This window comes from Pan troglodytes, chromosome 2, assembly GCF_028858775.2.
Source record: "Pan troglodytes isolate AG18354 chromosome 2, NHGRI_mPanTro3-v2.0_pri, whole genome shotgun sequence".
Classification (NCBI taxonomy): domain Eukaryota; kingdom Metazoa; phylum Chordata; class Mammalia; order Primates; family Hominidae; genus Pan; species Pan troglodytes.
Window position 1 is genome coordinate 41022753 of NC_086015.1, and position 25980 is coordinate 41048732.

Sequence of the window (25980 nt, forward strand, 5' to 3'; positions counted from 1 at the left end):
AAAAGAAAAAAGGGGATTTTTAATAGTTTGCTGGTGGAGATAAGGTTATGATGTTTCAGTCTCAGCCATGAGACAATAAATCCTTGTGTCTTCTGCTGTTTGTTTATCAGCAAGGAGAGACAGTAGCTGATGTTAGGACACTACCCAATGCCTCAACCGTGGACAATATTCGCTCCATCTTTGGAAATGCTGTTAGTCGGTATGTCGATAACCTATATAAAAAAATCTTTTACATTTATTATCTTGGTTTATCATTCCATCACATTATTTTGGAACCTTTCAAGATATTATGTGTGTTAAGAGTTTGCTTTAGTCAAATACACAGGCTTGTTTTATGCTTCAGATTTGTTAATGGAGTTCTTATTTCACGTAATCAACACTTTCTAGGTGTATGTAATCTCCTAGATTCTGTGGCGTGAATCATGTGTTCTTTCAAGGTCTTAGTCTTGAAAATATTTATAGTGTAGTAGAATTATTTTATCCTCCAATGCCCCTTCTTTTCCTTGTATTTCCATTATCATCACTTTAGGATTTCACTTATTTATCATTCAACATTTATCAATTGCCTCTCATATTCCAGGCTTTGTGCTAGAAGTTAGGGATATAGAGACAAATAAGATATTTCCTGCCCTTAAAGACTAGATTCGTGTCGCTAAGTCTTCATTATCAAGAAAAGCATAAGTGGGGAAAAGTGCTTGCATTATGGATTCCTCATAGTTGCTCCCCTCTGCATGTAAAAATCACCATTTCCACCATAGATTCCTAGCGGTCTCAGGACTTTATAAAGCCCAAAGTGCCTATGTCATAATATGAGGAAAAATACTGAGACCCTTCCATATGTGGGAGGTATATGGATGAGACAGCTCCTGACTTCACTTTTCCCAGAAATCTGAAAAGCAGCAGCAGTCATTCCAGAGCCCAGTTTCTACTTTGAAGGGCAGATTATTTATTCTTTGAGCTAACCTGACTGAGGAACAATTAGTTTGCTTTTAATTTACTATTTTCTTTTTCTTTTCTTTTCTTTTTTGAGACAGAGTCTCACTCTGTCGCCCAGGCTGGAGTGCAGTGGCTCAAACTTGGCTCACTGCAAGCTCCGCCTCCCGGGTTCACGCCATTCTCCTGCCTCAGCCTCCCGAGTAGCTGGGACTACAGGCGCCTGTCACCACACCCAGCTAATTTTTTGTATTTTTTAGTAGAGACGGGGTTTCACCGTGTTAGCCAGGATGATCTCGATCTCCTGACCTCATGATCCACCCACCTCGGCCTCCCAAAGTGCTGGGATTACAGGTGTGAGCCACCGTGCCCAGCCACTATTTTCTTTCTAATTGTTAATGAATTAATTTTTTAAAACTGTGCTCCTAGAGCGAAGGGAGAGCTCTGTTTACAGTGTAACTTTTCAGAGCTTCTTTAACTAGATTTTAAGATCAGAATTAGTTGTTGTGAAATCTTAGGGACTGTACAAGATTAGAAATCCTCTATAGCAGCATTTCCCAAAGCAGGCTTCCAGAACACTAGCCTCATGAGGCATTTTGGGAAAAAAGAGTTTGCTGGTTCAGTGTGTATGGGCAGTGCCACAAGCCGTACCCTCCGTTGAAGACACTTATTCCACACATTACTGCATAAAAAGCTTCCACCAGCCATTTGGCAAACTTATTGAGTGTCTGCTCTTTCCTGGGTATTGTGCTATATGGTAGGGTTATACTAGTGAACAAAGAAGAAATGATGCCTGCTCTCAGCTGACTTTGCAGTTGGAAAGACATGAAATAATTACGCCATTCATTAGCAGATTGTGCTAGATGCCTCACTGGAAAAATAAAGGACATGATGGAAAACTGTAGGGTCAGAGAAAGGGATCATTAGAGAAGGTTCTTTGAAGAAATATTTTTTGAAATATGAAGGATAAATAGGAATTAACTAGGTACCAATAGGTTAGGAGTAGAGCTTTCCAGACAGAGGGACTAGTTCTTGGGAAGGTCTCCAGACAGAAATAAGTGTGGCTTGTCTGAGGACCTCTTATTCGCCTATTAACCTTCCCTCCCCAGTAAACACTCCTGGGAACAACACACATTGTAGAACCACGTTGTGGTGCTGTTCAGTATAGCAAGTAATTCAGCAGAGATAAGTTCTTGGAATCTCATCTTTGGGATTTAGTTACTAAGATACATTCAAGTTTGAGCAAAATAAGGTCTCAGAGCTTGGACTCATTGTTCTGTTCCAGCAATTAGAGCAGTACCTGGCACATAGCACAAGTGCTTGAAAACACTGACTGAGTAGGGTAGGTGGGTGAGTGGGTGGGTGGATCGATGGGAGGATGGGTGGGTGAATGGATGAACAGACAAATGGATGGATGAATGGACAGGCACAGGAGGACCTCAAATGGACCAAGTCTTCGGGGCCCTCATTTCACAAAGTTAGTTTATGGGAAGGAACCTTGTGTTTTTAAATTCTGATTCTTTTGTAATGTTTGAGTTTTGAGTATTTTCAAAAGCTTCAGAATCTCTTTTCTAATAGAGAACTGATAGAAATTGGATGTGAGGATAAAACCCTAGCCTTCAAAATGAATGGTTACATATCCAATGCAAACTACTCAGTGAAGAAGTGCATCTTCTTACTCTTCATCAACCGTAAGTTAAAAAGAACCACATGGGAAATCCACTCACAGGAAACACCCACAGGGAATTTTATGGGACCATGGAAAAATTTCTGATCCATAGGTTTGATTAAACATGGAGAAACCTCATGGCAAAGTTTGGTTTTATTGGGAAGCATGTATAATTTTTGTCCTAAGTCTGTGCTCAGCCCTCCCACATGTGCTCATTGCTGGTTGACTGTTGGAGTCTGGTTCTTACCTCTAAGAGGAAGCCCAGGAGAGGGCATAACAGGCTCCTGTGAGCCAGCACACTGTCCTCACCTGATGGTGTCAGAGTCCTTACAAGTAAGCCCTAGCCAGAACATTGCTGGAAGAGATCAAGGGCCACTGTTTGAAATTGCACAGCAGGATACGGAAAAGGGGTACCTTAGGTATAGGCATTGTCATTAAAGAAATTGCTAAGATACTTGAGATTTTCCTGTTTAAGGAATGAGCTTTATGATACAAAGAGCAGTTCTAAAAATTAGGGAGGGAATTAACTAAATTAATTAGGATATTTCTCAAATTCCTTTACAGTTTTTGTCTCTCTGCTGATATAGTGTTTACATGATTGTTATTTACTAAACAAATGCTATTTTGTATTCTGCTCCTTATAACTTAATTGTTTATTACAAGGTTTTGATGGTGACCTACCAACAACAAATAATCCCAAACACAGTCTGAATTTTTCGTTTTCCATCCAGAAATAAGATGAATCTTTCCATTTCCGTGTTTTCAGTTTTCATCATTTTTATCCTGTAGGTTACTTATCTTTATTTTAAAGCATTTCATAATAATTTTATAGTTTTTGTTTTGTTTGCTTGTTTGCTGTTGGAAATGGAATATTCCCTCCTTCCATTTAGACTGCTAACCAGCTGTAAATGTTTCAAAATATGCATGTTTTACAGCAGTTGTTCAAAGCAATACAGGAACAGTAAGGACAGAGCCAGTCATTTTACAAACACATTGTGTTAAACTGATGTCTATTAGCAGGGTTTTTCCTATTTTATTAGGAAGGACTTACACCTGATATATAACAAAGCTTGTTTTAATCAAGGCTCAGAAAATGTTTTTCATTAGTTTTTTTCCTAACCATGAAGAATAACTGCTTTGTAACACACATGCTGGCTATAAAGCAGACAAAAAATTCACTGTAGGTGCTGCCTGACTGGCCTCTGTCCGTGTTTCTGTTGGGGCTGCTTACCACAGCCTCTGCATTATCATTAGCTAGTGTGTTCACAATACCAAGTTCCCAGTAGCAAAGAAAGGTCAAGCTCTTACACATGCCATTCATTTATCTACACTGTGCAGGCGCACTCAGGTGGCAGGGACAAAGACCACTCCTTTGGCGCATCTCAAGTTCAGAATTCTCAGCAGAGGGGCTCCAGCTGTCCTTTTGTCAGGTGCCCATGCCTGCTCCAGGCCTGTGTGGTCAGGACACGTGTTACAGAGTACAGTGACATTAATGATGGGGCCATGGATGTGGTGAGCACTCAGAGGATGTTAGTCTCTTCATTGGTAAAGTCACAACCACTTTTCCTGTTGGAAATAAAAAGATTTGACATATCCTTGTCTACAGCAACACAGGACAACAGATAATCAGCAGGTCATCTAAATCTGTTCAGAGAGAAAGGAGAGCTGTTTCCTGAAAATACATCTTCCCCTGATTTTAGTCTTATTTTTTTCTGCCTTTATTGCTTTCTACCCTCTTCAAACCAGCCTCATTTCCTAAATTACCTTGAATATGCATTGACACTTGTACTGCCTGAAATTCTGGAAAACTCAGTATGGCTACTCCACAGTCAGAACTTCCTGAGCAAAGTTAGTTGCTCTCTCGGCTCACTGTTTTGTTTTGTTTTTTTTTTCCTGCCTCAGGTTTATTTGTACAAATAGCACAGGAGGACCAGCCCCATGCAGATGGTAGCCCAGGGGCGGGAGTAGGGGGTCACACCAGTCCTTCTGTCCTCACGTTGGCAGAGATATCTACTCTGAAGCCTTTGTAGGGGCCTGGGCACCTTTGGGAGCCTGAGCTGGAACTGAAGGTGGAGCTGCAGCCTGGGCCTTGGTTTGATCGTTGGCCTTGGCCTTTGGCCAGCACAGCCTGAGCCCCTTGGCAATACGGGCACGAGCACGCTTCCCAAGCTTGGGGTGGGCAATGTAGGCAAGTCGATCGAGCTTGCGGCTGACACCCTTTGGGATCTTGGGCTTAACCTCCTTGGGCTTTACGAGGGCCTTGATAGCCTCGGCACGTGCACTCATGGCCTTGGCATTGTTGGCCTGCATCTTCTTTAGGCCCTTCTTGTTGTGCTTCTTGGCAAAGCGCATGTTCCTCAGGAACTTGGGGTCCACCCCCTTAAGAGATTCGTATCTTTGTGATCGGGGTTTCTTGATACCATTTCTGTGCCATTTTCGGGACTGGTTGTGTGTGGTGTGGTTCTTGGACTTCGCCATGTCTACACCTTAAGCCACGGCTCCCGAAGCGCCTAGAACCGAAAGAGTTGGCTCACTATTTAGCACACACACACGTGTATAATAGTGCTGGCCACTTGGGGTTGGAATTAGTTTATTTATCAGCATGTTGTCTCCCAGCACTTGGTGTGTGTGATATGCAGTATGTATTTGCAGAATGAAAAGTCTGAGGGCTGACGTCATATTTCCCACTGTGCCCAGAAAGAGCACAGTTAGTCCACATGAGCTAATGGGGGCAAAGGGAAGTGAGGAGGGAGAATGTACTGCCTTATCATGTTTTCTATTACTTGGCTGAAGTAAAACAGTTCCAAGCCGATAGTAAGATAGTGGGCTGGAAAGTGGCGACAGCTAAAGGTGCACCTTTCTTCCTGGGGATGTGATGTGCATATCACTACAGAAATGTCTTTCCTGAGGTGATTTCATGACTTTGTATGAATGTACACCTGTGACCTCACCCCTCAGGACAGTTTTGAACTGGTTGCTTTCTTTTTATTGTTTAGATCGTCTGGTAGAATCAACTTCCTTGAGAAAAGCCATAGAAACAGTGTATGCAGCCTATTTGCCCAAAAACACACACCCATTCCTGTACCTCAGGTAATGTAGCACCAAACTCCTCAACCAAGACTCACAAGGAACAGATGTTCTATCAGGCTCTCCTCTTTGAAAGAGATGAGCATGCTAATAGTACAATCAGTGAATCCCATACACCACTGGCAAAAGGATGTTCTGTCCCTTCTTACAGGTACAAGGCACAGTTTTCCTTCATTTATTCACTAATTTAGCAGAACCTCACTAAGAGCCTCCTATATGCCAGGCTCTGCGTTAGCAATAAAAAAAGGAATGCCATGCCTCACCCCATCAGGAGGTGCTGATAGCTTGTAGGCAGAGTGGAAACAGATGTGCTCTAGAGGCTCTAAATATTACTTCTGCTGGGGTCAGTTGGGAAGCCACAACAGCTACTGTTCATCTTCCATAAAAGACAATCAGCCAGGCACAGTGGCTCACACCTGTAAATCCCAGCACTTTGGGAGGCTGAGGTGGGTGGATCACAAGGTCAGGTGTTTGAGACCAGCCTGGCCAACGTGGCGAAACCCTGTCTCTACTAAAAATACAAAAATTAGCTGGGCGTGGTGGCGGGCGCCTGTAGTCCCAGCTACTCGGGAAGCTGAGGCAGGAGAATCGCTTGAACCTGGGAGGTGGAGGTTGCAGTGAGCTGAGACCGTACCACTGCACTCCAGCCTGGGCGACAGAGCGAGACTCCATCTCAAAAAAAAAAAAAAAAGACTGGGTTCTGTTCTGTGGAGGTTCTTGTCTTAACATATCCACTGTTGATTGCCCAGATGTTGATGTAATTAATTTAGCAGTCGTAAATAGTTTAGCACTTGCATTAAATAGACCAAACCCCATAGTAGGTATTTGAAATACAGAATAAATGTGAGGTACCCCTGCTCTAAAGGAGTTTATAGTCCAGAGCTGACTTATGGAGGATTTCTTTCTATTATTTCTGGGTCTGCTACTAATTTGTCTATTTCATATCCTAATTATCCTTGTTTTCATTTTGATTGAAAGGGGGAGAGCATAGAAATTGTGGTAAAAGGTAGTTTTATTTTATTTTTTATATGAGATGGAGTCTTGCTCTGTCACCCAGGCTGGAGTGCAGTGGCACAATCTCATCTCATTGCAACCTCCACCTCCCGCGTTCAAGCAATTCTCCTGCCTCAGCCTCCCGAGTAGCTGGGATTACAGGCGTGCACCACCACGCCCAGCTAATTTTTGTATTTGTAGTAGAGATGGATTTTACCATGTTGGCCAGTCTGGTCTCCAACTCCTGACCTCAGGTGATCCTCTCACTTTGGCCTCCCAAAGTGTTAGGATTACAGGCCTCAGCCACTGCACCCAGCCTAAAGTTAGTTTTAGATTAAGTGTTTTCATGTTTTCCCTTGCAAAGTAATAAACTGGTCAAGTTATCACCTTGTTCCATCTCCATATTAATCAGGGTCCAAACAGGAGATAGAAACCATGCAACATTTTGAGTAGCTGAATAAAGAATTATAAACAGGAGATTAGAGTAATAGGGGATTAGATAGTAAGAGGTGAAGAGATAGGAACAGCAGATATAAAGAACAACCATTTCCTCCTATGGCTGAGATACCATCCCCTCACCACACTCCCCCACCTACTCACTGAGATGCAGACCTTATTGAAGAGAATGTAACTGGCTTGCTGCGAGGTAAAGTCAATGAGGCACTCCCCAGTACCACTCTGAGGGGATGCTGGGGAAAACTGCCCATGAGAAGAGGGCACATGCTGCTGGCCACTTGTGCTAAAGAACTTGAAGTCTGATAGGAGTGCACCCTAACCTGGCATAGAAACCCTTTCTTCCTGCTGAGTCCCTCTAGCGCCTTATACTGGCAAAGCTTTACATTGCAAACCTCCATTATCACAGAGCAAGCAATGAAAGATGGACTCAGAGCTGAGGCGATAAATTGATAGCTAGCATAGCCTCTAAACTGACTTTTATGACTACATTTTATGGATAGAAAGTGTTCTTGTATATATTGTTTCTTTACATAATAGGGGACTTATTCATGGCTGCAGATGAGAAAACAGATCCTAAGAAGTTAAGTCACTTGCCCAAGGTCACACAAAGAATTCCACTAGTTCTAAAATGACAGTAATTACAGTTAACATATATTGTATGTGGCAGATACATATAAAGCACATGGCATTAATTTTTTTTTTTGAGATGGAGTCTTGCTGTGTCGCCAAGCTGGAGTGCAGTGGCACAATCTCGGCTTACTGCAACCTCTGACTCCCTGGTTGAAGGGATTCTCCTCCCTCAGCCTCCCGAGTACCTGGGATTACAGGCATGCGCCACCACGCCCAGCTAATTTTTGTATTTTTAGTAGAGACGTGGTTTCATCATGTTGGCCAGGATGGTCTCGATCTCCTGACCTTGTGATCCACCCACCTCGGCCTCCCCAAATGCTGGGATTACAGGCGTGAGCCACCACGCCCGGCCACTTGGCATGAATTTAATTCCCGCCATAAACCTGTGAGATAGGTAATTCTGTTATGTCCACTTTACAAATGAAGAGACTGAGGCAAAGAAAGATGATGTAACTTACACAAAGCTACACAGCTCTTAAGTAGCAGTGCCAATATTTGAACACACTCAGACTCGATCCTGAGGTTTTGACCACTGTGTCATCTGGCCTCAAATCTTCTGGCCACCACATACACCATATGTGGGCTTTTTCTCCCCCTCCCACTATCTAAGGTAATTGTTCTCTCTTATTTTCCTGCCAGTTTAGAAATCAGTCCCCAGAATGTGGATGTTAATGTGCACCCCACAAAGCATGAAGTTCACTTCCTGCACGAGGAGAGCATCCTGGAGCGGGTGCAGCAGCACATCGAGAGCAAGCTCCTGGGCTCCAATTCCTCCAGGATGTACTTCACCCAGGTCAGGGCGCTTCTCATCCAGCTACTTCTCTGGGGCCTTTGAAATGTGCCCTGCCAGACGTGAGAGCCCAGATTTTTGCCTGTTACTTAGGAACTTTCTTTGCAAGTATTACCTGGATAGTTTTAACATTTTCTTCTTTGAACCTAGTTATAAAGGTATTGTGCTGTTGTTCCTAGGCTTAGAGTCATAAGGCCTGAGCTCACTTCCTCACTTTGCCTCCATCTGGAACCTTAGACCAACTTCCTAGGAAAACGAGCTGTCTGAAAACAGAATAGGGTGCCTCTTCAATGCGGTCTTCACTGGAGATGTTCAGGAGGAGGCTACTCCCACCTACACAGGGTGCAGTGGAGGGGCTGGGCCCCAGGGAGGCAGCAGGAAGAGTGGAAAGAGCGGAGGCTCTACTGTTGGACAGACCTGGGTTACCAGCCGTGTGACTAGCCTTCCCTGGCCTCCATATCCCCCTCAGTAATGAAGGAATGTGTCATCCCCAAATCCAGGGACAGTTACAAGCAGTCAGTGAACAGAAAGTGTCTGGTACAGCTTCTAAGTGCTTATTATTCTAAGTCACTTCACTTACCTGAGTTCTCAGTTTTCCTATCTATAAGACAAGCAGGTTGGATAAAATGTTCTCCAATATACTCCTGGTCCTGAGATGATGTGATTGTGGGCAGCCCTTTAATCATGGTGAAGATGTTCATCATAAGCACACTGAAACTACAAAATAGGAATATAAATATTTTCTCCATTAAATTATGCTGGATCCTAGAAGCAAAAACTGGAACTGTGAAACCCTACTTCACAGAAAACTTAAAATTCCCAAGCAGATGAATGCTTCTCGGAAGGACACTGACAGTTACCTACCTGGAAAGAATCTAGATGGAGGTGGCATGGGCACTAAGCGGTGAGATTAAACCCAGTTAGGGCAGCCCCACCAGCCTTGGAACCCACACATCTGGAGATTGTTGATGCAGAGAGAAAGGTTCCTACTGGTGAGACCTGAAAGGGATATGCGGCAGATGGGAGGAAGAAGTTCTGTCTGGAAACCAACCCTTGTTCCTCCGTTATTGATTGACTCCTGGTACCAACATGAGCCCTAGGTCTTATAGAGGCCATAAGTCCCTATGCCTTATAATGCCCATGGATGAGATGAAGCCACACATGCCCCCAGTGGGTTAACATGTCTAGCGTGGGTAAGGCTCTTGGAGCACTATGATACACAGGAAATGCCCAGTAACTGTTAGTTGGTTTGATATCTGTTCCCATTGCTCACTTAAGCTCAGTGCCCCTTTACTGATCCTTTTATTCTGCCTCCCTCTGCACATGTGCATTGAGACTCCTATCTGAGACACATACTGTGTTGGGTGCCCAGGGATGCAGCATAGATGTTGCTGCCTTCCACAGAAGCGCTCATGGTCTGCTAGAGAATATATCCCATGGGAGAGAAAAACAGACTCGGGAGAATATAGCAGGGGCCCTTGTCCTGGACTTTGGCAGTTAGGAAAGGGAGGGAAGAGACATGGAGGCTGGGACCCAAAGGCTAAATAGGAATTTGCTGGGCCAAAGGGGAGGGGGAATGAAAAGAGTGTTTCTGGCAGAGGAAATGGCAAAGATAAAGGGCTGGAGGCGCAAGAGAATATGTGTTTGAGGATCTGAAAGTTGAGTGCAGTGGGTCCAGTGTTCTCTACCCTGGCTGCCATTAGAATTACCTGGGAAACTTTTAGAAAATTCCAGTGTCTGGGCCCTCCCTAAAACAATAAATCATTCTTGGGTGGTGGGGTCTGGGCATCAGGATTGTTTAAAACCCTCCCCAGGTACTGTCATGTGCAGCTGGGGTTAAGCTGTGCTGGGGTCTGAGTATGGATCTGTTAGGGCAAGCGGCGGTGATGGAGTTGAGGCTGCAGAATTCAGGCCAAATAGAGAGGTTTTCATCAGGATATTAAAGAGTTTAGATTTCAATTTGGTGGGAATGGATGGGATCTTATTTGCATTTTATGAAGAGCTCCCTGGTTGCAATATCAGAATGGATTGGAGAGGAGCAAGATGGAAGCCTACAGTGATTTGGGAGAAGTGGTGAGGGACTTGAGACACAGGAAGTAGCCCCATTCACTAATAGTTGAGTATGTAGATTTGCCAGGACCTGGAAATGGTTTGGCTGGTGGGGAGTGGGAAGAAAGGCCCAAAGTGTGAAATGAAGATGGAGAGCACATTGCCTAGCCCAGAGTGATTGCCGTTTGCTCTGTCCCAGTTGAGGTCCAAGGGGTTGGCCAGAGATCATGGAGTCTGTGGCTCCATGGGGAGAACAACCTCTCAGCATGCCTCCTTGTCTTATCCTGGGTTAGTCAGATTCATTTTGTTAGATTACATTTTTTTTTCCAGTGGAACTCTGCTTAAGTCCTGACCAGTATGTTTTCAGAAGGATCAGAGGGCCTGCCCTTGTCCATTGGTGCATGACACCAGCTTGGTGGGTTCCTTGCTGCTCCCTGTTTTCATAGGGTTATCAGAATACCTTCTCTCCCTGCCACCAGCAGGTCACACTGGCTCCTGACTTTTTGGCCCATGGAACCACCATCTTTCTGCTTCTCAGATTGTGCCTTGTACTCCACTGATCATGGCCAGTACATCAGAAGCCCTGGTTTGCAGTGAATGCATTTGATATGGAAATCAGGAACCCTGGGGATTCCACTCATCATATTTGGTTGCTGTGTTTTTCCTCCAATCTTTCACCATAACAACAATCAACTCAGAAGATTTCTATAACCACTTGTGTGGGGGTTTCTCCCACACACTAAACAAGCAGTCAGTTCCAGAGTGGACAGCAGCTGGTCTCCTCCAATTTAATTCCAACACTGTCTACTTGGAGATAGCATTAGATCCCACAGGTTGAGGGTGCAGTCCCCTAGACTGCCCCCAGTCTCCTGCTTCAGACACCAGTCACAAGTCCAGGACTCTAGAAGTTCTGACCAGTTTCAAGTTGGGGTTCCCACAACCCCCCACTTTATTTTTGATTAATTTGCTGGAGTGGCTCATAGAACTCAGGGAAACACTTAGTTTTCTGGATTTATTACAAAGATTTAAAAAGATACCAATAAATAGCCAAATAAAGAGATACACAGGGCTAGATCTGGAAGGGTCTGGAGCGCAGGAGCTTCTGTCCCCATCTACTTGGCTCCCAGCAGATGGATGAGTTCTTGTTCATTTTCCTGTCAGCTTCGACATGTTCAGCTCTCTGGAAGCCTGCAAACTCTTGTCTTCTTGGGCCTTTTATGGAGACGTCGTTAGGCAGGCATGATTGAAACATGGACAACTGTGTCAAAATATGATTGGACATAAAGGGGTCTAAACTCAGTAAGGCCTGTTTGTTCAGATTCTTCTTGGCCTCTCTGTGGCCATTCTTTCCTCCAGGATATGGGGCAGGACCCCTATGGAATGAGGGTCTTATGACCCACAATCAGATTAGAGTCCTGCCTTGGGCAAGTGAAAGGAAAGCAGGAGAAGGTAAGAGAAATTCTGTTGCCTAAGACCTGAGGCCTAAAGCACCCCAACATTATAACAGAAGACGATAACAGGACTATGGGAGTTATGAGCTGGGAACCTTGGACAAAAATATATACATATTAAATAAATATTAAGTGTATATATATACTTACGTATATTAAGTGTATGTGTGTGTGTATATATATATTTTTTAATTTACTGGTGGGTTTTGGGAAGCAGAAATTACCATAACTACTCTTAAATATCTTTTAAGTCTCTTTGAAGTTAGAAAAGTCACTGTACCTTTTTGTTTCCATTGGCCCTGTACTTCTTATTATACCCCAGCAGGAGGAGCATAATGTGTTGTTATATCATTCTGGTGATAAGATTCATAAGTGGGTTCAGCTGGTGACAGCCTGATTCCCTCATTGTAAACTTATCCATCAACATGTAGCTTAATGGTTTCACCTTTTGTTGATGAGCATTACCTGAATCAGTTATTTCATTAGATTGAAAGATTATGCTTTTCTGATTTTATCATTTCTTCTGTATTGACTGTAATTCTTTGGTATAGAAGAACTTTCCCTTGTTAATAGCTATTTGGTTGTCCTGAAGTACAGTTCTTACTAGAAAGTAAGACCAAATGCCGAATTATATCCCTCTAGCTAGCAATTTTCGAAGGAATGAATGGTGTCCTAGTAATTTCCAGTGGTGTTTAATTACGTTTTCCCTTCTCTTTCTCCTTCTCTTATTCCCTCCCTCTCCATCTCCTCCCTCCTCACTTTCAGTTTTTTGCTCTTTCAGTATTTTGTCATAGCTGTTAACAGAGCAACATATTTTAATCAATTGTAGTCATTTTTCTTTTTGGTGCTCAAATTATCCCATCTTACTCCCATGGAAGCAAGCCCTTGGAGCTAGGGCCCTCTACCTTTTGACGGAATTCCATTTGTCTTGATAATTTCCTTGTTTCTGACAAGACAAAATGTTGCAGGCACATTTTATACTTTCCCAGCCCAAACCCTGGAATAGGCCTTTTCTCCGAGGAGCTCTAGTTCATTTTAGTGGGAAATGGTATTTAGAGACTATAATCTGGGATCTGGGAGTCCTCATTGCTACTGAGTAGTCATTATTTTTAGGCTTTTCCAGTGGTCAGAGCTAGGAAATATGTATATTTAAAAATGGACAGTTGAATGGTTGTTGCCAGGAGCTGGGAGGAAGGGGAAGTGAGAAATTGTTTAATGGGCACAGAGTTTCAGTTTGGGGAAGATGAAAAAGTTCTAGAGATAGCTGGTGGTGATGGTTGCACAACAATGTAAATGCCACTGAGCTCTCATTTAAAAATGGTTAAAACGGTAAATTTTATATATATTTTACCACATTAAAAAAAAGTCTTCTTCTGGCAGCACCCCCCCAAGACAAAAATATGAAAATTTTACACTGATACTTCCATTTCAAGATAATTTTAAGATTATAAGGATTTTGCTTAATTCTTGAATTTTATACCTGTAAACCTTTTATACTTCAAATTTTGGGCAGAATTGCTTCTATAACAATGATAATTATACCTCATACTAGCTTCTTTCTTAGTACTGCTTCATTTGGGGACCTGTATATCTATACTTCTTCTTCTGAGTCTCTCCACTATATATATATATATATATATATATATATATATATATATATATATATATATATATATATATTTTTTTTTTTTTTTTTTTTTAATACAGACTTTGCTACCAGGACTTGCTGGCCCCTCTGGGGAGATGGTTAAATCCACAACAAGTCTGACCTCGTCTTCTACTTCTGGAAGTAGTGATAAGGTCTATGCCCACCAGATGGTTCGTACAGATTCCCGGGAACAGAAGCTTGATGCATTTCTGCAGCCTCTGAGCAAACCCCTGTCCAGTCAGCCCCAGGCCATTGTCACAGAGGATAAGACAGATATTTCTAGTGGCAGGGCTAGGCAGCAAGATGAGGAGATGCTTGAACTCCCAGCCCCTGCTGAAGTGACTGCCAAAAATCAGAGCTTGGAGGGGGATACAACAAAGGGGACTTCAGAAATGTCAGAGAAGAGAGGACCTACTTCCAGCAACCCCAGGTATGGCCTTTTGGGAAAAGTACAGCCTACCTCCTTTATTGTGTAATAAAACTGCCTTCTAACTTTGGCTTTTCATGAATCACTTGCATCTTCTCTCTGCCTGACTTGCCCTCTGGAATGGTGCTGGAATGGTCCTGTGGCCTTGTCCACTGTCTGCCTTTGACCATAACTTGAAAGTCACCCACCATAGTGTCCTTTGAAATAACTTAAATGTCCACAGTTCCAAGCATGAGTTAAAAACACTTCAGAATGTAGAGTAGTTGTTCAATTGAATAAACACACACACCAGAAAAAAAAGCAAGTTTATCTTTTATTTTTAGTAAAGAATTTTGATAGAGCCTCAACACCAGAAATGGCTAGAGAGAGAAGCCTAACATATCTGGAGGATTATTTTTCATCCTACTTAAAGCTGCTTTCACTTTTTTCAGAAAAAAACACACGTTCTGAATCTAATTTATAAAACTCCCTGGCCGGGTGCTGTGGCTCACACCTATAATCCCAGCACTTTGGGAGGCTGAGGCAGGTGGATCACCTGAAATCAAGAGTTCGAGACCAGCCTGACCAACATGGTGAAACCCCATCTCTACTAAAAATACAAAATTAGCCAGACATGGTGGCGCATGCCTGTAATCCCCGCTACTCAGGAGGCTGAGACAGGAGAATGACTTGAACCCGGGAGGCGGAGGTTGCAGTGAGCCGAGATCGCGCCATTGCACTCCAGCCTGGGCAACAAGAGCGAAACTCCGTCTCAAAACAAACGAACAAACAAGAACCCCAAAAATCCCTGAAGTACATGAGCTAGTGGTGAAAGAAAGCTGGAGAAAAGGAGCAGGAATAATAATAATAATAAAGATTGTCATTTAATTTTGAGTACTTCCAGTGTACACTCTGCAGGTACTCTAAGACATTACCTCACTGAAATCTCTAAGGTAGATATTCTTTATTTAAAGTGTACTTGTATGAAACCTGGAGCTCAAGGTGAAGGAATTTGCCCAAGGCTGCACTTGCACTATCGTGGCACTAGTTAGCCGTGTGAACTGGGACACGTTACTTCAGTTTGCTCATTGCTGAGTCAGCCTAGCAAGATGACTTCTAAGAATTTTTTCCAGCCGGGCGCATTGGCCTGTAATCCCAGCACTTCGAGAGGCCAAGGTGGAAGGGTCACTTGAGTCTAAGAGTTACACACAACACACACACACACACACTAGCCAGGCATGGTGGCAAATGCCTGTAGTCTCAGCTACTCCGGAGGCTCAGGTGGAAGGATCACTTGAGCCCAGGAGGTTGGGGCTGCAGTGAGCCATGATCACGCCACTGCACTCCAGCCTGGCTGACAGAGTGAGATCCTCTGTCTCAAAAAAAGAAAAAAAAAAGATTTTTTTCCAGGTAATAATAAAGGAAGCTAATATTTATGGAGCATCTACGGTGTGCCAAATACTTTGCATACGTTATCTCATTTAATGCTCTTATCCCTGCAGGGAAAGTATTAACATTTGTTTATCACTTGCAGAACTAAGTGATATTTACCACAGAGTAGTCAAATATTTTCAAGCCCAAAATCAAGTGGTATCACTTTTCTGCTGAGAATGTTTCAGTGGTTTCCTTTGCTCTTGGGATAAAACTTAAATCCCTCACCCTACCCTTGCTCCAACCCTCCACTTTCCTTCTCCCATGTGGTGATTTGGCCATACAGCTCTTGTGGCTGATCTGAACTGACTGAGCTTTTTACCCTTTTGCTCTTGCTGTTCTTACAGCCCGGGAACCCCCTGGTTACCTCTTGTCTTGGTGTGGTGGCTTACATCTGTAATCCCAGCACTCTGGGAGGCCAAGGCGGACGGATCACCTGAGGTTGGGAGTATGAGACCAGCAAGTCACCTCTTGCCAGTGGCCTTTGTCCATTGAGTCTGAAGTTCTTTCTTCTCTCATTTCCCCATCATTCTATTATGCTACCTTGTTTTATTTTCTTCATTGTGTTTATTGGTACTTAAAATGATCTCTTTTCTGTTGCTGTTTGACTCTCCCACTAGAAAGTAAGCATTGTGGATCGGGCACTGTGGCTCACACCTGTAATCCCAGCACTTTGTGGGGCAGAGGCGGGTGGATCACCTGAGGTCAGGAGTTCGAGACCAGCCTGGCCAACATGGTGAAACCCCATCTCTACTAAAAATACAAAAAATAGCTGGGTATGGTGGCTCTTGCCTGTAATCCCAGCTACTCAGGAGGCTGAGACATGAGACTCACTTGAACCTGGGAGGCAGAGGCTGCAGTGAGCTGAGATCACGCCACAGCACTCCAGCCTGGAAGACATAGTGAGACTCTCTCTCAAAAAAAAAAAAAAAAAAAAAAAAAGGAAGTAAGCATTGTGAGGGCAGGTACCTTATCTGTTTTGTTCATTGCTGGATGTAGTTAGTATACAGCAGTATCTGATGGATGGATAGATGGAGGAATGAATGAATGAGACTTCACAAATTCAGCTCACTTGCTCAAGGCCCTGCAGCTCTACGGGATGAAGCTATACTCCAGAGTCCTGCTACATTGGCTGTGTGGCCAGCTGCTGGGATCTGAGGGTTGTCAGATAAGCAGTCTACCAGAGAACAGACTGATCTTGTTGGCCTTCTGCCAGCACAGGGGTTCATTCACAGCTCTGTAGAACCAGCACAGAGAAGTTGCTTGCTCCTCCAAAATGCAACCCACAAAATTTGGCTAAGTTTAAAAACAAGAATAATAATGATCTGCACTTCCTTTTCTTCATTGCAGAAAGAGACATCGGGAAGATTCTGATGTGGAAATGGTGGAAGATGATTCCCGAAAGGAAATGACTGCAGCTTGTACCCCCCGGAGAAGGATCATTAACCTCACTAGCGTTTTGAGTCTCCAGGAAGAAATTAATGAGCGGGGACATGAGGGTACGTAAACGCTGTGGCCTGCCTGGGATGCATAGGGCCTCAACTGCCAAGGTTTTGGAAATGGAGAAAGCAGTCATGTTGTCAGAGTGGCCACTACAGTTTTGCTGGGCAAGCTCCTCTTCCTTTACTAACCCACAATAGCATCAGCTTAAAGACAATTTTTGATTGGGAGAAAAGGGAGAAAAATAATCTCTGTTTATTTTAATTAGCATTAATTGGTATTCTTGTTAAACCATAGGACTCAGAGTAAATCAGTCATTTCACCAATTTTCAGTTTGTTTCTGTCTTAGCTAACAGCAGTGTAATGGTCAGCAAAATTCTTATCTTGTGTACTGAATGGCATGTCCTGTTGCTGAAAGTGCACAGGCTTGGGAGGTAGCCATGAGCTCAAATCCTGGCACTACCACCTCTCTTGTGTGACCTTAGACTCCTGACCTAACCTTTCTATGCCTCAGTTCTTTCTTATCTATAAAATGAAATTAATTTTACCCTTAAAGATCATCGTGCTGATTAGAGATAAAATATAAATAATAACACTTGTTACAGAGCAAGGAGTTGACACTTCTATATTCTGAAGACAAAGTGGTAAATCATTATCATCTATGTCAGAAATAGCTTTTGAGAATACCTGAGTATAGAACTATCTTGATCCCTGTTACTTCAAAACTAAAATAATGGTTTTAGGAATTAAAAGGTGAGGCTAGTCACCTCCAAGGGATGAACTGACTCAGGGATTGAGGTATATATAACAGTGAACTGGTCCAAACAACAATCCTGACCCCACTTTATGAGTGAGACTATGAGTAATGGTCTAAGTGTAGACATCATTGTCCAGGGCTCCAGTAGGCAGCTCTGTACTTGAGAATTTAGCAGTGACCTTTCTATTTTTCATCAATTATACTTTTTTTTTTTTTTTTTTTTTGACACAGGGTCTCACTTTGTCACCCAGCTGGAGTGTGGTGGTGCAATCATGGCCCACTGCAGCCTCAACCTCCCTGGGCTTAGGTGATCCTCCCACCTCAGCTTCCTGAGTAGCTGTAATTACAGGCATGTGCCATCATGCCCAGCTAATTTTTCTTTTCTTAGAGGTGGGGTTTTGCCATGTTTCCCAGGCTGGTCTTGAACTCCTAGGCTCTCACCTCTGTCTTCCAAAGTGCTGGGATTACAGGTGTGAGCCACCACACCTGGCCTATTACACATTTCTTAATTAAAGTAGTCAAATTTGAAAACTGTTACAAAGTGTATCTTAAAATACGACGATCTGGTTTAATTTTTAAAAGATATGAGTAGCCAAGGAGCAATTCTGTGCCTTTCCCACTAGTCCCTAACCTTTTAAAGCAGCTGTTTCTTGGCTGGGCTCAGTGGTTCACCCCTGTAATCCCAGCACTTTGGGAGGCCGAGGCGGGTGGATCATGAGTCGAGATCATCCTGGCTAACACAGTGAAACCCTGTCTCTACTAAAAATAGAAAAAAATAGCTGGGCGGGGTGGCGGATGCCTATAGTCCCAGCTACTCGGGAGGCTGAGGCAGGAGAATGGCATGAACACGGGAGGCAGAGGTTGCAGTGAGTCGAGATTGCGGCACTGCACTCCAGCCTGGGCGACAGAGCGAGACTCCATCTCAAAAGGAAAAAAAAAAAAAAAAAACCATCTGCTTTTGATTCAGTGGCTTAATTTTGTCGGTCTCAGTCACCATTTGTCTAAGCAAATTCAGGCAGGCTTCACCTTGCCTTTCTACATTTGTTCCCTTTTCTTAGCATTTTGGGCCTTTGTTTACACGTGGGAAAAGACCCACAGGTTGTCTCTCCCTTTGGGCAGGATACAGGCTTCCTGTGACTGAGGTTTTGCTAGCTGTAGAAGTGGCTGCCAATTGGCTTCTGGTTTTTATTTCCATGATTTGCTCCAGTTGCTCTTCCCTTCCATCACTGTTAGCTTTCAAGCTAGGAACTTTTAAAATGCTTTTAAATAAAAGTGAGCTGTTACTTGATGCATTTAGCAGTCTTCCTCACAGTGGTTTTGATAGACAGACTCCCTCAGTTTGGAATTTATGAGTTTTCTTTAAGGGTTTGTCTCCCTCATGTATAGCAGGCTGTTGAAAGTTACAATGTCAATAACTTTCTGAATAGTATCAAACTGTTTTCAGTGCAGTGTATTAACAAAACTAACCTGCCTCAAGTTTGGTCAGCTTTGGAGTCTCACTGAGGCTAAAATGATAAATCTAAATGATTTAAAATTGTGTATTCCTACACAGTATCTCACTTAATTATATAATAGTCTTGTGAGTGAGGCAGAGCAGATGCCGTTTTCTCTATTTTAAAGATGAGGAAAATGGAATGGAAAATGGAGAGGACAGACTAATTGCAACATCCTCGCAATCAAAAACAGGCCCAGGTTCATGCCTTGTTGGCGGTGGGTTGCTACTGGCTGTGGCCTTCATGCAGGAAGGCTAGATGCATAACCAGGTCAACAGCCCGTGCAGGACAAGCACGCCATGTAATTCTGATTCCATCGACTGAGGCTGGTGTTTTCAAACGTGCTGGTGTAGGGTCTTACAGACAGAGTCATCTGTGCTGTGGGGAATGGAATGTGCTCTTGCTTTGGAGCCAGAACTCCTCTGAAGCTCCCACCACCTACACCATTCAGAGGCCAGACAGAAATTTGTTCACCATTTTGGGCATGATTTTCGTGCTTTTGTAAAATGTGCTTCACTGCAGCCCTTACTGGGCTGTGGTGATGAACACTTAAGATACTGTGTGTGTGCTTTATAATCTGTAAGGCACTGTTCAAGGGGAGGGACCTCTGCCATGAGCCCCTACCCACTGGTATCTGGTTGACATCCAAAGCCCCAGCCTGGGAGAAGCTGATTCTCGAGTTGAATGCTGTATAGGGATTTGACTGAGGCTCAGATTTGGTGAGGAAGACCACTAACCTTAACAGACCAACAGGCTGGCTACTCCCTGATGAAGTTCCCCAGGCCATGAAAGAAGTAAGAGATACATTCCTTGTAACAGCTTTCTTAGTTGCACCTGTATGATTATTTGATCAGTGTGTTGTCTGTGCAGGGATCATGTCTGTGGAGCTCACCACCTCGTCCTCGGTGCTGAGCAGAGTGCCTGGCATGTGTACTCAGTAGATATTTGCTAAGGGAGCGAGTCAGTGATTGAGAGGAGCAGCCTGGGAGGTAAAGCCCTAGAATCTTTATTTTAAAGGGATATCAAAGTTGAACATTCAGTTAGACAGTTCTCTTGAGTCTAGGGATTTACCCATCCATGGTGGACACACTTTCAGTTAAAAAGTAAGGTTAATTTTGACAGGTTGCAGTATCCAGGCAAGCATTCTATGGAATAAGGCTCATCTCAGGGATTAGTAATGACTGAATTTACTTACTGCTAGTCCCATAATTTTGATCTGTTAATTAATGAGGTTAAGAAATGTCATAAGCTATTTGGTACCATTTAAAGTGAAAATACCCTTAACGTTTTTTGCCTCCAGATATCCACACTTAATTTCATTTTCTTGCTCTTTGGTGAACAGTCCTGGGTCTGAATGTATATATCCATGGTTTGTCACTAGATGACAGGTTTTTTTGGAACAAGAAATCAGTTCAGTGAACATTTGTCAAGTATCTTCTCTGTAAAAAGTGTAATGTGCCAAGCTCAGAAGTAGGAAGTGAAATGGATAAACTATGACCCCTGCCTTAAAGAACACCATGGTGTTGTATGGGAATTGTTTAGGTAGAATGAAAGAAATCCTCTAATAGAGATATGAGGCCAGTTCAGCAGAAAGCCAGGGTGAGATCTCCTGAGAGGGATGGAAGGGTGTCTTGATCATCTCTGGTAGCAGCAAAGGCACTGGCATACAGTGGCCACTGGAAGACAACCAGCAGGGGATGGGGGCGTTTACCCTTGCAAGTGAGCATTAGGAACTAGAGGACTGATTGCCCTTTCTTCAGGTTTGGTTTCCCTTGCTGCAGAAAAAGATGCTGAGACTCATGGCCTCGGTTATGAACTCAGATATGTGGTTTGGCTTTGAAGCACAGATGGATTTTGTCCGATTTTGGCAGGGAAATGCCTACAGACAGCACTATGGGCATATTTAGGTTAGGGACGAAATGCAAGTTGATTAAGTCCTGATAAGAGGCTGTGAAGAGGTCCAAGAAGCCTCACAATGCCCAATGAAGAAAAGCCCTGTGCTTGGTGCTGCCGCCTCCCTTCCCCGTCCTGCTGGCAGGGCTGCGCTTCAGTAGCTCTGGATGCGTCAGAGCAGTCCATGAACATTCTGTGTGGAAAATCTCTGACTGTTTTAGTGGATTACACTGCTCTCCCTTTCCTCCAGTGCCTCGTTATTCATTATTATTTGATGTTCTCCAGCTTTTAAAATAATCATTTTCCGCCTACGCAGAACATCCTGTAGAGACGTTGAGGTTCCAGTGGGAGCAGAGAGGAATACTTATTCTAAAAATGAAGAAAATAAACCTTTTTTTATGGAGTGGGTGATAGTATTGCAGAACTTCTATAATAGTATGAGAATTCACTTGTGGTGCCAAAGCTTAAAAAAAAAGTATAGTAAAAACATAATGTATAGGCTTATTGCTGTGCTATGACCCATGCCCCGTTTTCTCCAACCTCTCTTGTCCTCACTCTTCCTTTTTGCTGGTGATATTTTTACTTATTTCATGAAAAAAAAGATAACATATACACACACATAGATATATGCACAAGTATATATATATGTGTGCATAACACACATAAACATATACATTGGTAAATTTAAAAACATATTTATGAAATATATGTAGCATCTACAGAAAAACATGAACACTTGTGAGAATAGCATCTGCCTAAAAAATAGGACATCACCATCACCTTTGAGGCTCTTATGTGCTGCTCCCCTGTGCCATTCCCTTCCCTTCTTCCTTAGAGGTGATTACTATTCTAAATTTTGGGATTATTATTTCCTTTTTTAATTATAGTGTTTTAATTACAGTTTTATTACCTGTATTTGTATTCCTAAAAATTTGTTTACTTTTGCAAGCTTTAGATTTTATAAAAGTAGAATTACACTGTAAGTTTAATTTTTCTGTAATTTATATATAGCTACACATATATTCCTAAGATTCATCCATCTTGTTACATATAGCTCTGGTTTACCTTTTCTGTATAATATAGATTCTGCTTCATGAATTTACAGTTCATTCATTCTTCTGTTAAAGGACAGTTGGAGGACTCATATGGCCTCAGTCTCTGTGTCCCCACATGCCACCCTGCTTCCCAGCCCCATATGAGTTGATTGGTGGCCTGGCATACTGGATGAGAAGCTCTAGGTCATATATTTAAGAGAGTTATTGCTGGGTCATAAAATGACAGATTGTTTTCCAGAGGGGTCATATTGATTTAAATTATCACCAACAATTATATTGTCAGATTTTTACCAGTTTGGTGATTGTGAAACAGTGTCTGATAGTAGTTTTTATTTGCATTTTCTTGGTTGAAATAAAGTTAAGTGTATTTCAGCCAGGCGCGTTGGCTCATGCCTATAATCCCAGCACTTTAGGAGGCCAAGGTGGGCGGATCACTTGAGGCCAGGAGTTCAAGACCAGCCCAGCCAACGTGGCAAAACCCCATCTCTACTAAAAATACAAAAATTAGATGGGTATGGTGTCACATGCCTGTAATCCCAGCTACTCAGGAGGCTGAGGCACAAGACTTACTTGAACCCGGGAGATAGATGTTGCAGTGAGCCGAGATTGTACCACTGCACTCCAGCCTGGGCAACAGAGCAATAACTAAATAAATAAGTAATCAATTAATAAGTATATTTCCTCAGCTGTTAAGTACCTGTTCAAGTTTTTTACCCAATATTTGATGGGCTCTTTTTTTGTCTTTCCTAATTAATTTTTGGAGTTTTTGATATATTCTAGATAGTAATGAGTTACATGAAAATATCTTCCCCTAGTTTAGGGATCCTCTAGTAACTTTTTAAAATGAATACTTGTTTTAGGAACAGAAATTCTTAGATTTAATGTAGGCAGATTTTATCAATTTTTCTTTACAGATTGGTTTTGTAGCTTAAGAAATCCTTCCTAACTTTGCAATAATTAAAGATATGCTCTTAGATTGTTTCCTAAAAGACTGATACTTAAGCCTCTAGCCCACCTGCAATTGATTTTCACAGATACTACATTTTTTACTAGTTATAGATTGGCCCCTTCGTAGAGCAAGTCCAATAGCTGCCATTTTTATGGCAGCATGTGCTCACTTAGTGTCTCTGTCAAATTTTGGTAATTCTCACAATATTTCCAACTTTTTCATTATTACTATATCTGTTATGGTGATCTGTGATCACTGATCTTTGGCATTACTATTGTAATTGTTTGGGGCACCATTAAGCTCACTGTCTTATGTGGGCATAAACCATGCCCACATAAGACAGTGAGCTTAATTAATAAATGTGTGTGCTCAGACCCCTCCACTGACTGGGTGTTCACATGTCTTCCTTACTCTCCTCAGGCCTCCTTATTCATTGAGACGCAATAATATGGAAACTAGGCAAATTAATAACCCCACAGTGTCCACAAGTGTTTAAGTGAAAGGAAGAGGCTGGGCGCAATGGCTCACATTTGAGCTCACAAATGAGCCCATGCTCATTTGCCATTCCAAAAATCCCAGGGCCCTTAAGAATTATGCTAACTCTACTCTGCCTCTGCTCTATAAATGGAACAACAAAGCCTAGATGACAGCACATCTTTTTAGAACATGATTTACTGAATATTTTAAGCCCATTGTGGAGACCTACTGCTCAGAAAAAAAGATTCCTTTCAAAAGCCTGTAATCCCAGCACTTTGGGAGGCCAATGCAGGTGGATCACCTGAGGTCAAGAGTTCAAGACCAGCCTGGCCAACATGGTGAAACACGTCTTTATTAAAAATACAAAAATTAGCCAGGCCTGGTGGTAGATGCCTGTAGTCCTGGCTATTCAGGAGGCTGAGGCATGAGAATCACCTGAACCCAGGAGGTGGAGGTTGCAGTGAGCCGATATCATGCCATTGCACTCCAGCCTGGGCACCAGAGTGAGACTACGTCTCAAAAACAAAACAAACAAAAAAAAAAAACTGAAAGAAAGAGCTTAATGAGAAAGGCATATTAAAAGCCAGTACAGGTTGAAAGCTAGGCCTCTTGTGCAAGTTAGCCAAGTTATACATGAATGGTAAAGCAAAACAGCTTTATTGCTGTAATAAAGAAAGTTTTAGTGGTCTGGATAGAAGATCAAATCAGTCACAGCATTCCCTTAAGCCAAAGCCTAATCCAGGGTAAAGCCCTAACTTGCTTCAATTCTTTGAAGACTGAGAGGGGTGAGGAAGCTACAGAAGAAAACTTGGAAGCCAGCAGAGATTGATGAGGTTTAAGGGAAGAAGCCACAAGTGCTGATGTAGAAGCTGTAGCAAGTTATCCAAAAGATCTAATTGATGAAGGTGGCTTACACTAAACAACAGATTTTCAATGTAGACAAAACAATCTTCTATTAGAAGGTGTCGTCTATGACTTACATAGTTAAAGAGGAAAAGTCACTGCCTGGCTTCAAAGCTTCAAAAGACAGGTTGACTCTAATAGGTACTAATGCATCTGGTGACTTTAAGTTGAAGCCAGTGCTCATTTGCTATTCCAAAAATCCCAGGGCCCTTAAGAATTATGCTAACTCTACTCTGCCTGTGCTCTATAAATGGAACAACAAAGCCTAGATGACAGCATCTTTTTAGAACATGATTTACTGAATATTTTAAGCCCATTGTTGAGACCTACTGTTCAGAAAAAAAGATTCCTTTCAAAATGTTACTGCTTATTAACAATGTACCTGGTCACCCTAGATCTCTAATGGAGATATATAAGGACATGAACACTAACACAGCATCCATTCTGCAACCCATGGATCAAGGAGTGATACTGACTTTCAAGTCTTATTTAAGAAATACATTTCATAGGGCTCTAGCTGCCATAGATAGTGATTCTTCTGATGGATCTGAGCCAAGTAAATTGAAAACCTCTGGAAAGAATTCATCATTTTAGATGCTCTGAGAAACATTCGAGATTCCTGGGAAGAAGTCAAAATATCAACATTAACAGGAGTTTGGAAGAAATTGCATCCAGCCCTCATGGATAACTTTGAGGGGTTCAAGACTTCAGTGGAGGAAGTAGCTGCAGATGTGGTGGAAATCACAAGAAAATTAGAATTAGAAGTAGAGCCTGAGGATATGACTGAATTGCTGCAATCCCATGATAAAATTTGAACAGATGAGGAGTTGCTTCTTATGGATGAGCATAGAAAGTAGTTTCTTGAGAAAGAACTTAATTCTGGTGAAGATGCTGTTAATATTGTTGAAATGGCAACAAAGGATTTAGAATATTATATAAACTTGGTAAAGCAGCAGCAGGGTTTGAGTGGATTGACACTAGTTTTGGAAGAATTTCTACTGTGAGTAAAATGCTATCAAACAACATGACAAGCTACAGAGAAATCTTTCATGAAAGGAAAAATCAATTGATGCAGCAAACTTCACTGTTGTCTTATTTCAAGAAATTGCAACAGCTTCCTCAGCCTTCAGCAATCACCACCCTGATCAGTCAACAGCCATCATCAGGGCTAGATCCTCCACCAGCAAAAAGATAACAATTCGCCGACAGCTCAGATGACTGTTACCATTTATTAGCAAAAACCTTTTTAATTTTATTTATTTATTTATTTATTGGAGACAGAGATTCACTCTGTCGCCCAGGCTGGAGTGCAGTGGCACAATCTCAGCTCACTGCAACCTCCACCTCCCAGGTTCAAGTGACTCTTGTGCCTCAGCCTCCCAAGTAGCTGGGATTATAGGCATGTGCCACCACGCCTGGCGAATTTTTGTATTTTTAGTAGAGGCAGGATTTTACTATGTTGGCCAGGCT

At 42.6% G+C, this 25980-nt stretch overlaps 1 protein-coding gene and 1 pseudogene across 19 annotated transcripts in view; one reads left to right on the forward strand and one right to left on the reverse strand.

Annotated features, from left to right (window-relative positions):
- The window catches only part of MLH1 (mutL homolog 1), a 75257-nt gene that overhangs the window by 18913 nt on the left and 30364 nt on the right, over positions 1 to 25980 (forward strand). For 7 of the 19 annotated variants that reach the window (XM_001170433.5, XM_016940656.4, XM_009445168.4 and 4 more), the window contains 6 exons: positions 111 to 199; positions 2512 to 2624; positions 5599 to 5692; positions 8408 to 8561; positions 13766 to 14136; positions 16894 to 17042. In XM_001170433.5, coding sequence (XP_001170433.1) covers positions 111 to 199; positions 2512 to 2624; positions 5599 to 5692; positions 8408 to 8561; positions 13766 to 14136; positions 16894 to 17042 — 970 coding nt within the window. The remainder of the gene's footprint in view (positions 1 to 110; positions 200 to 2511; positions 2625 to 5598; positions 5693 to 8407; positions 8562 to 13765; positions 14137 to 16893; positions 17043 to 25980) is intronic. The other 12 variants (XM_063805549.1, XM_063805547.1, XM_009445169.3 and 9 more) reach the window with 3 other exon arrangements.
- Positions 4475 to 5142, reverse strand: RPL29P (ribosomal protein L29 pseudogene; annotated as a pseudogene).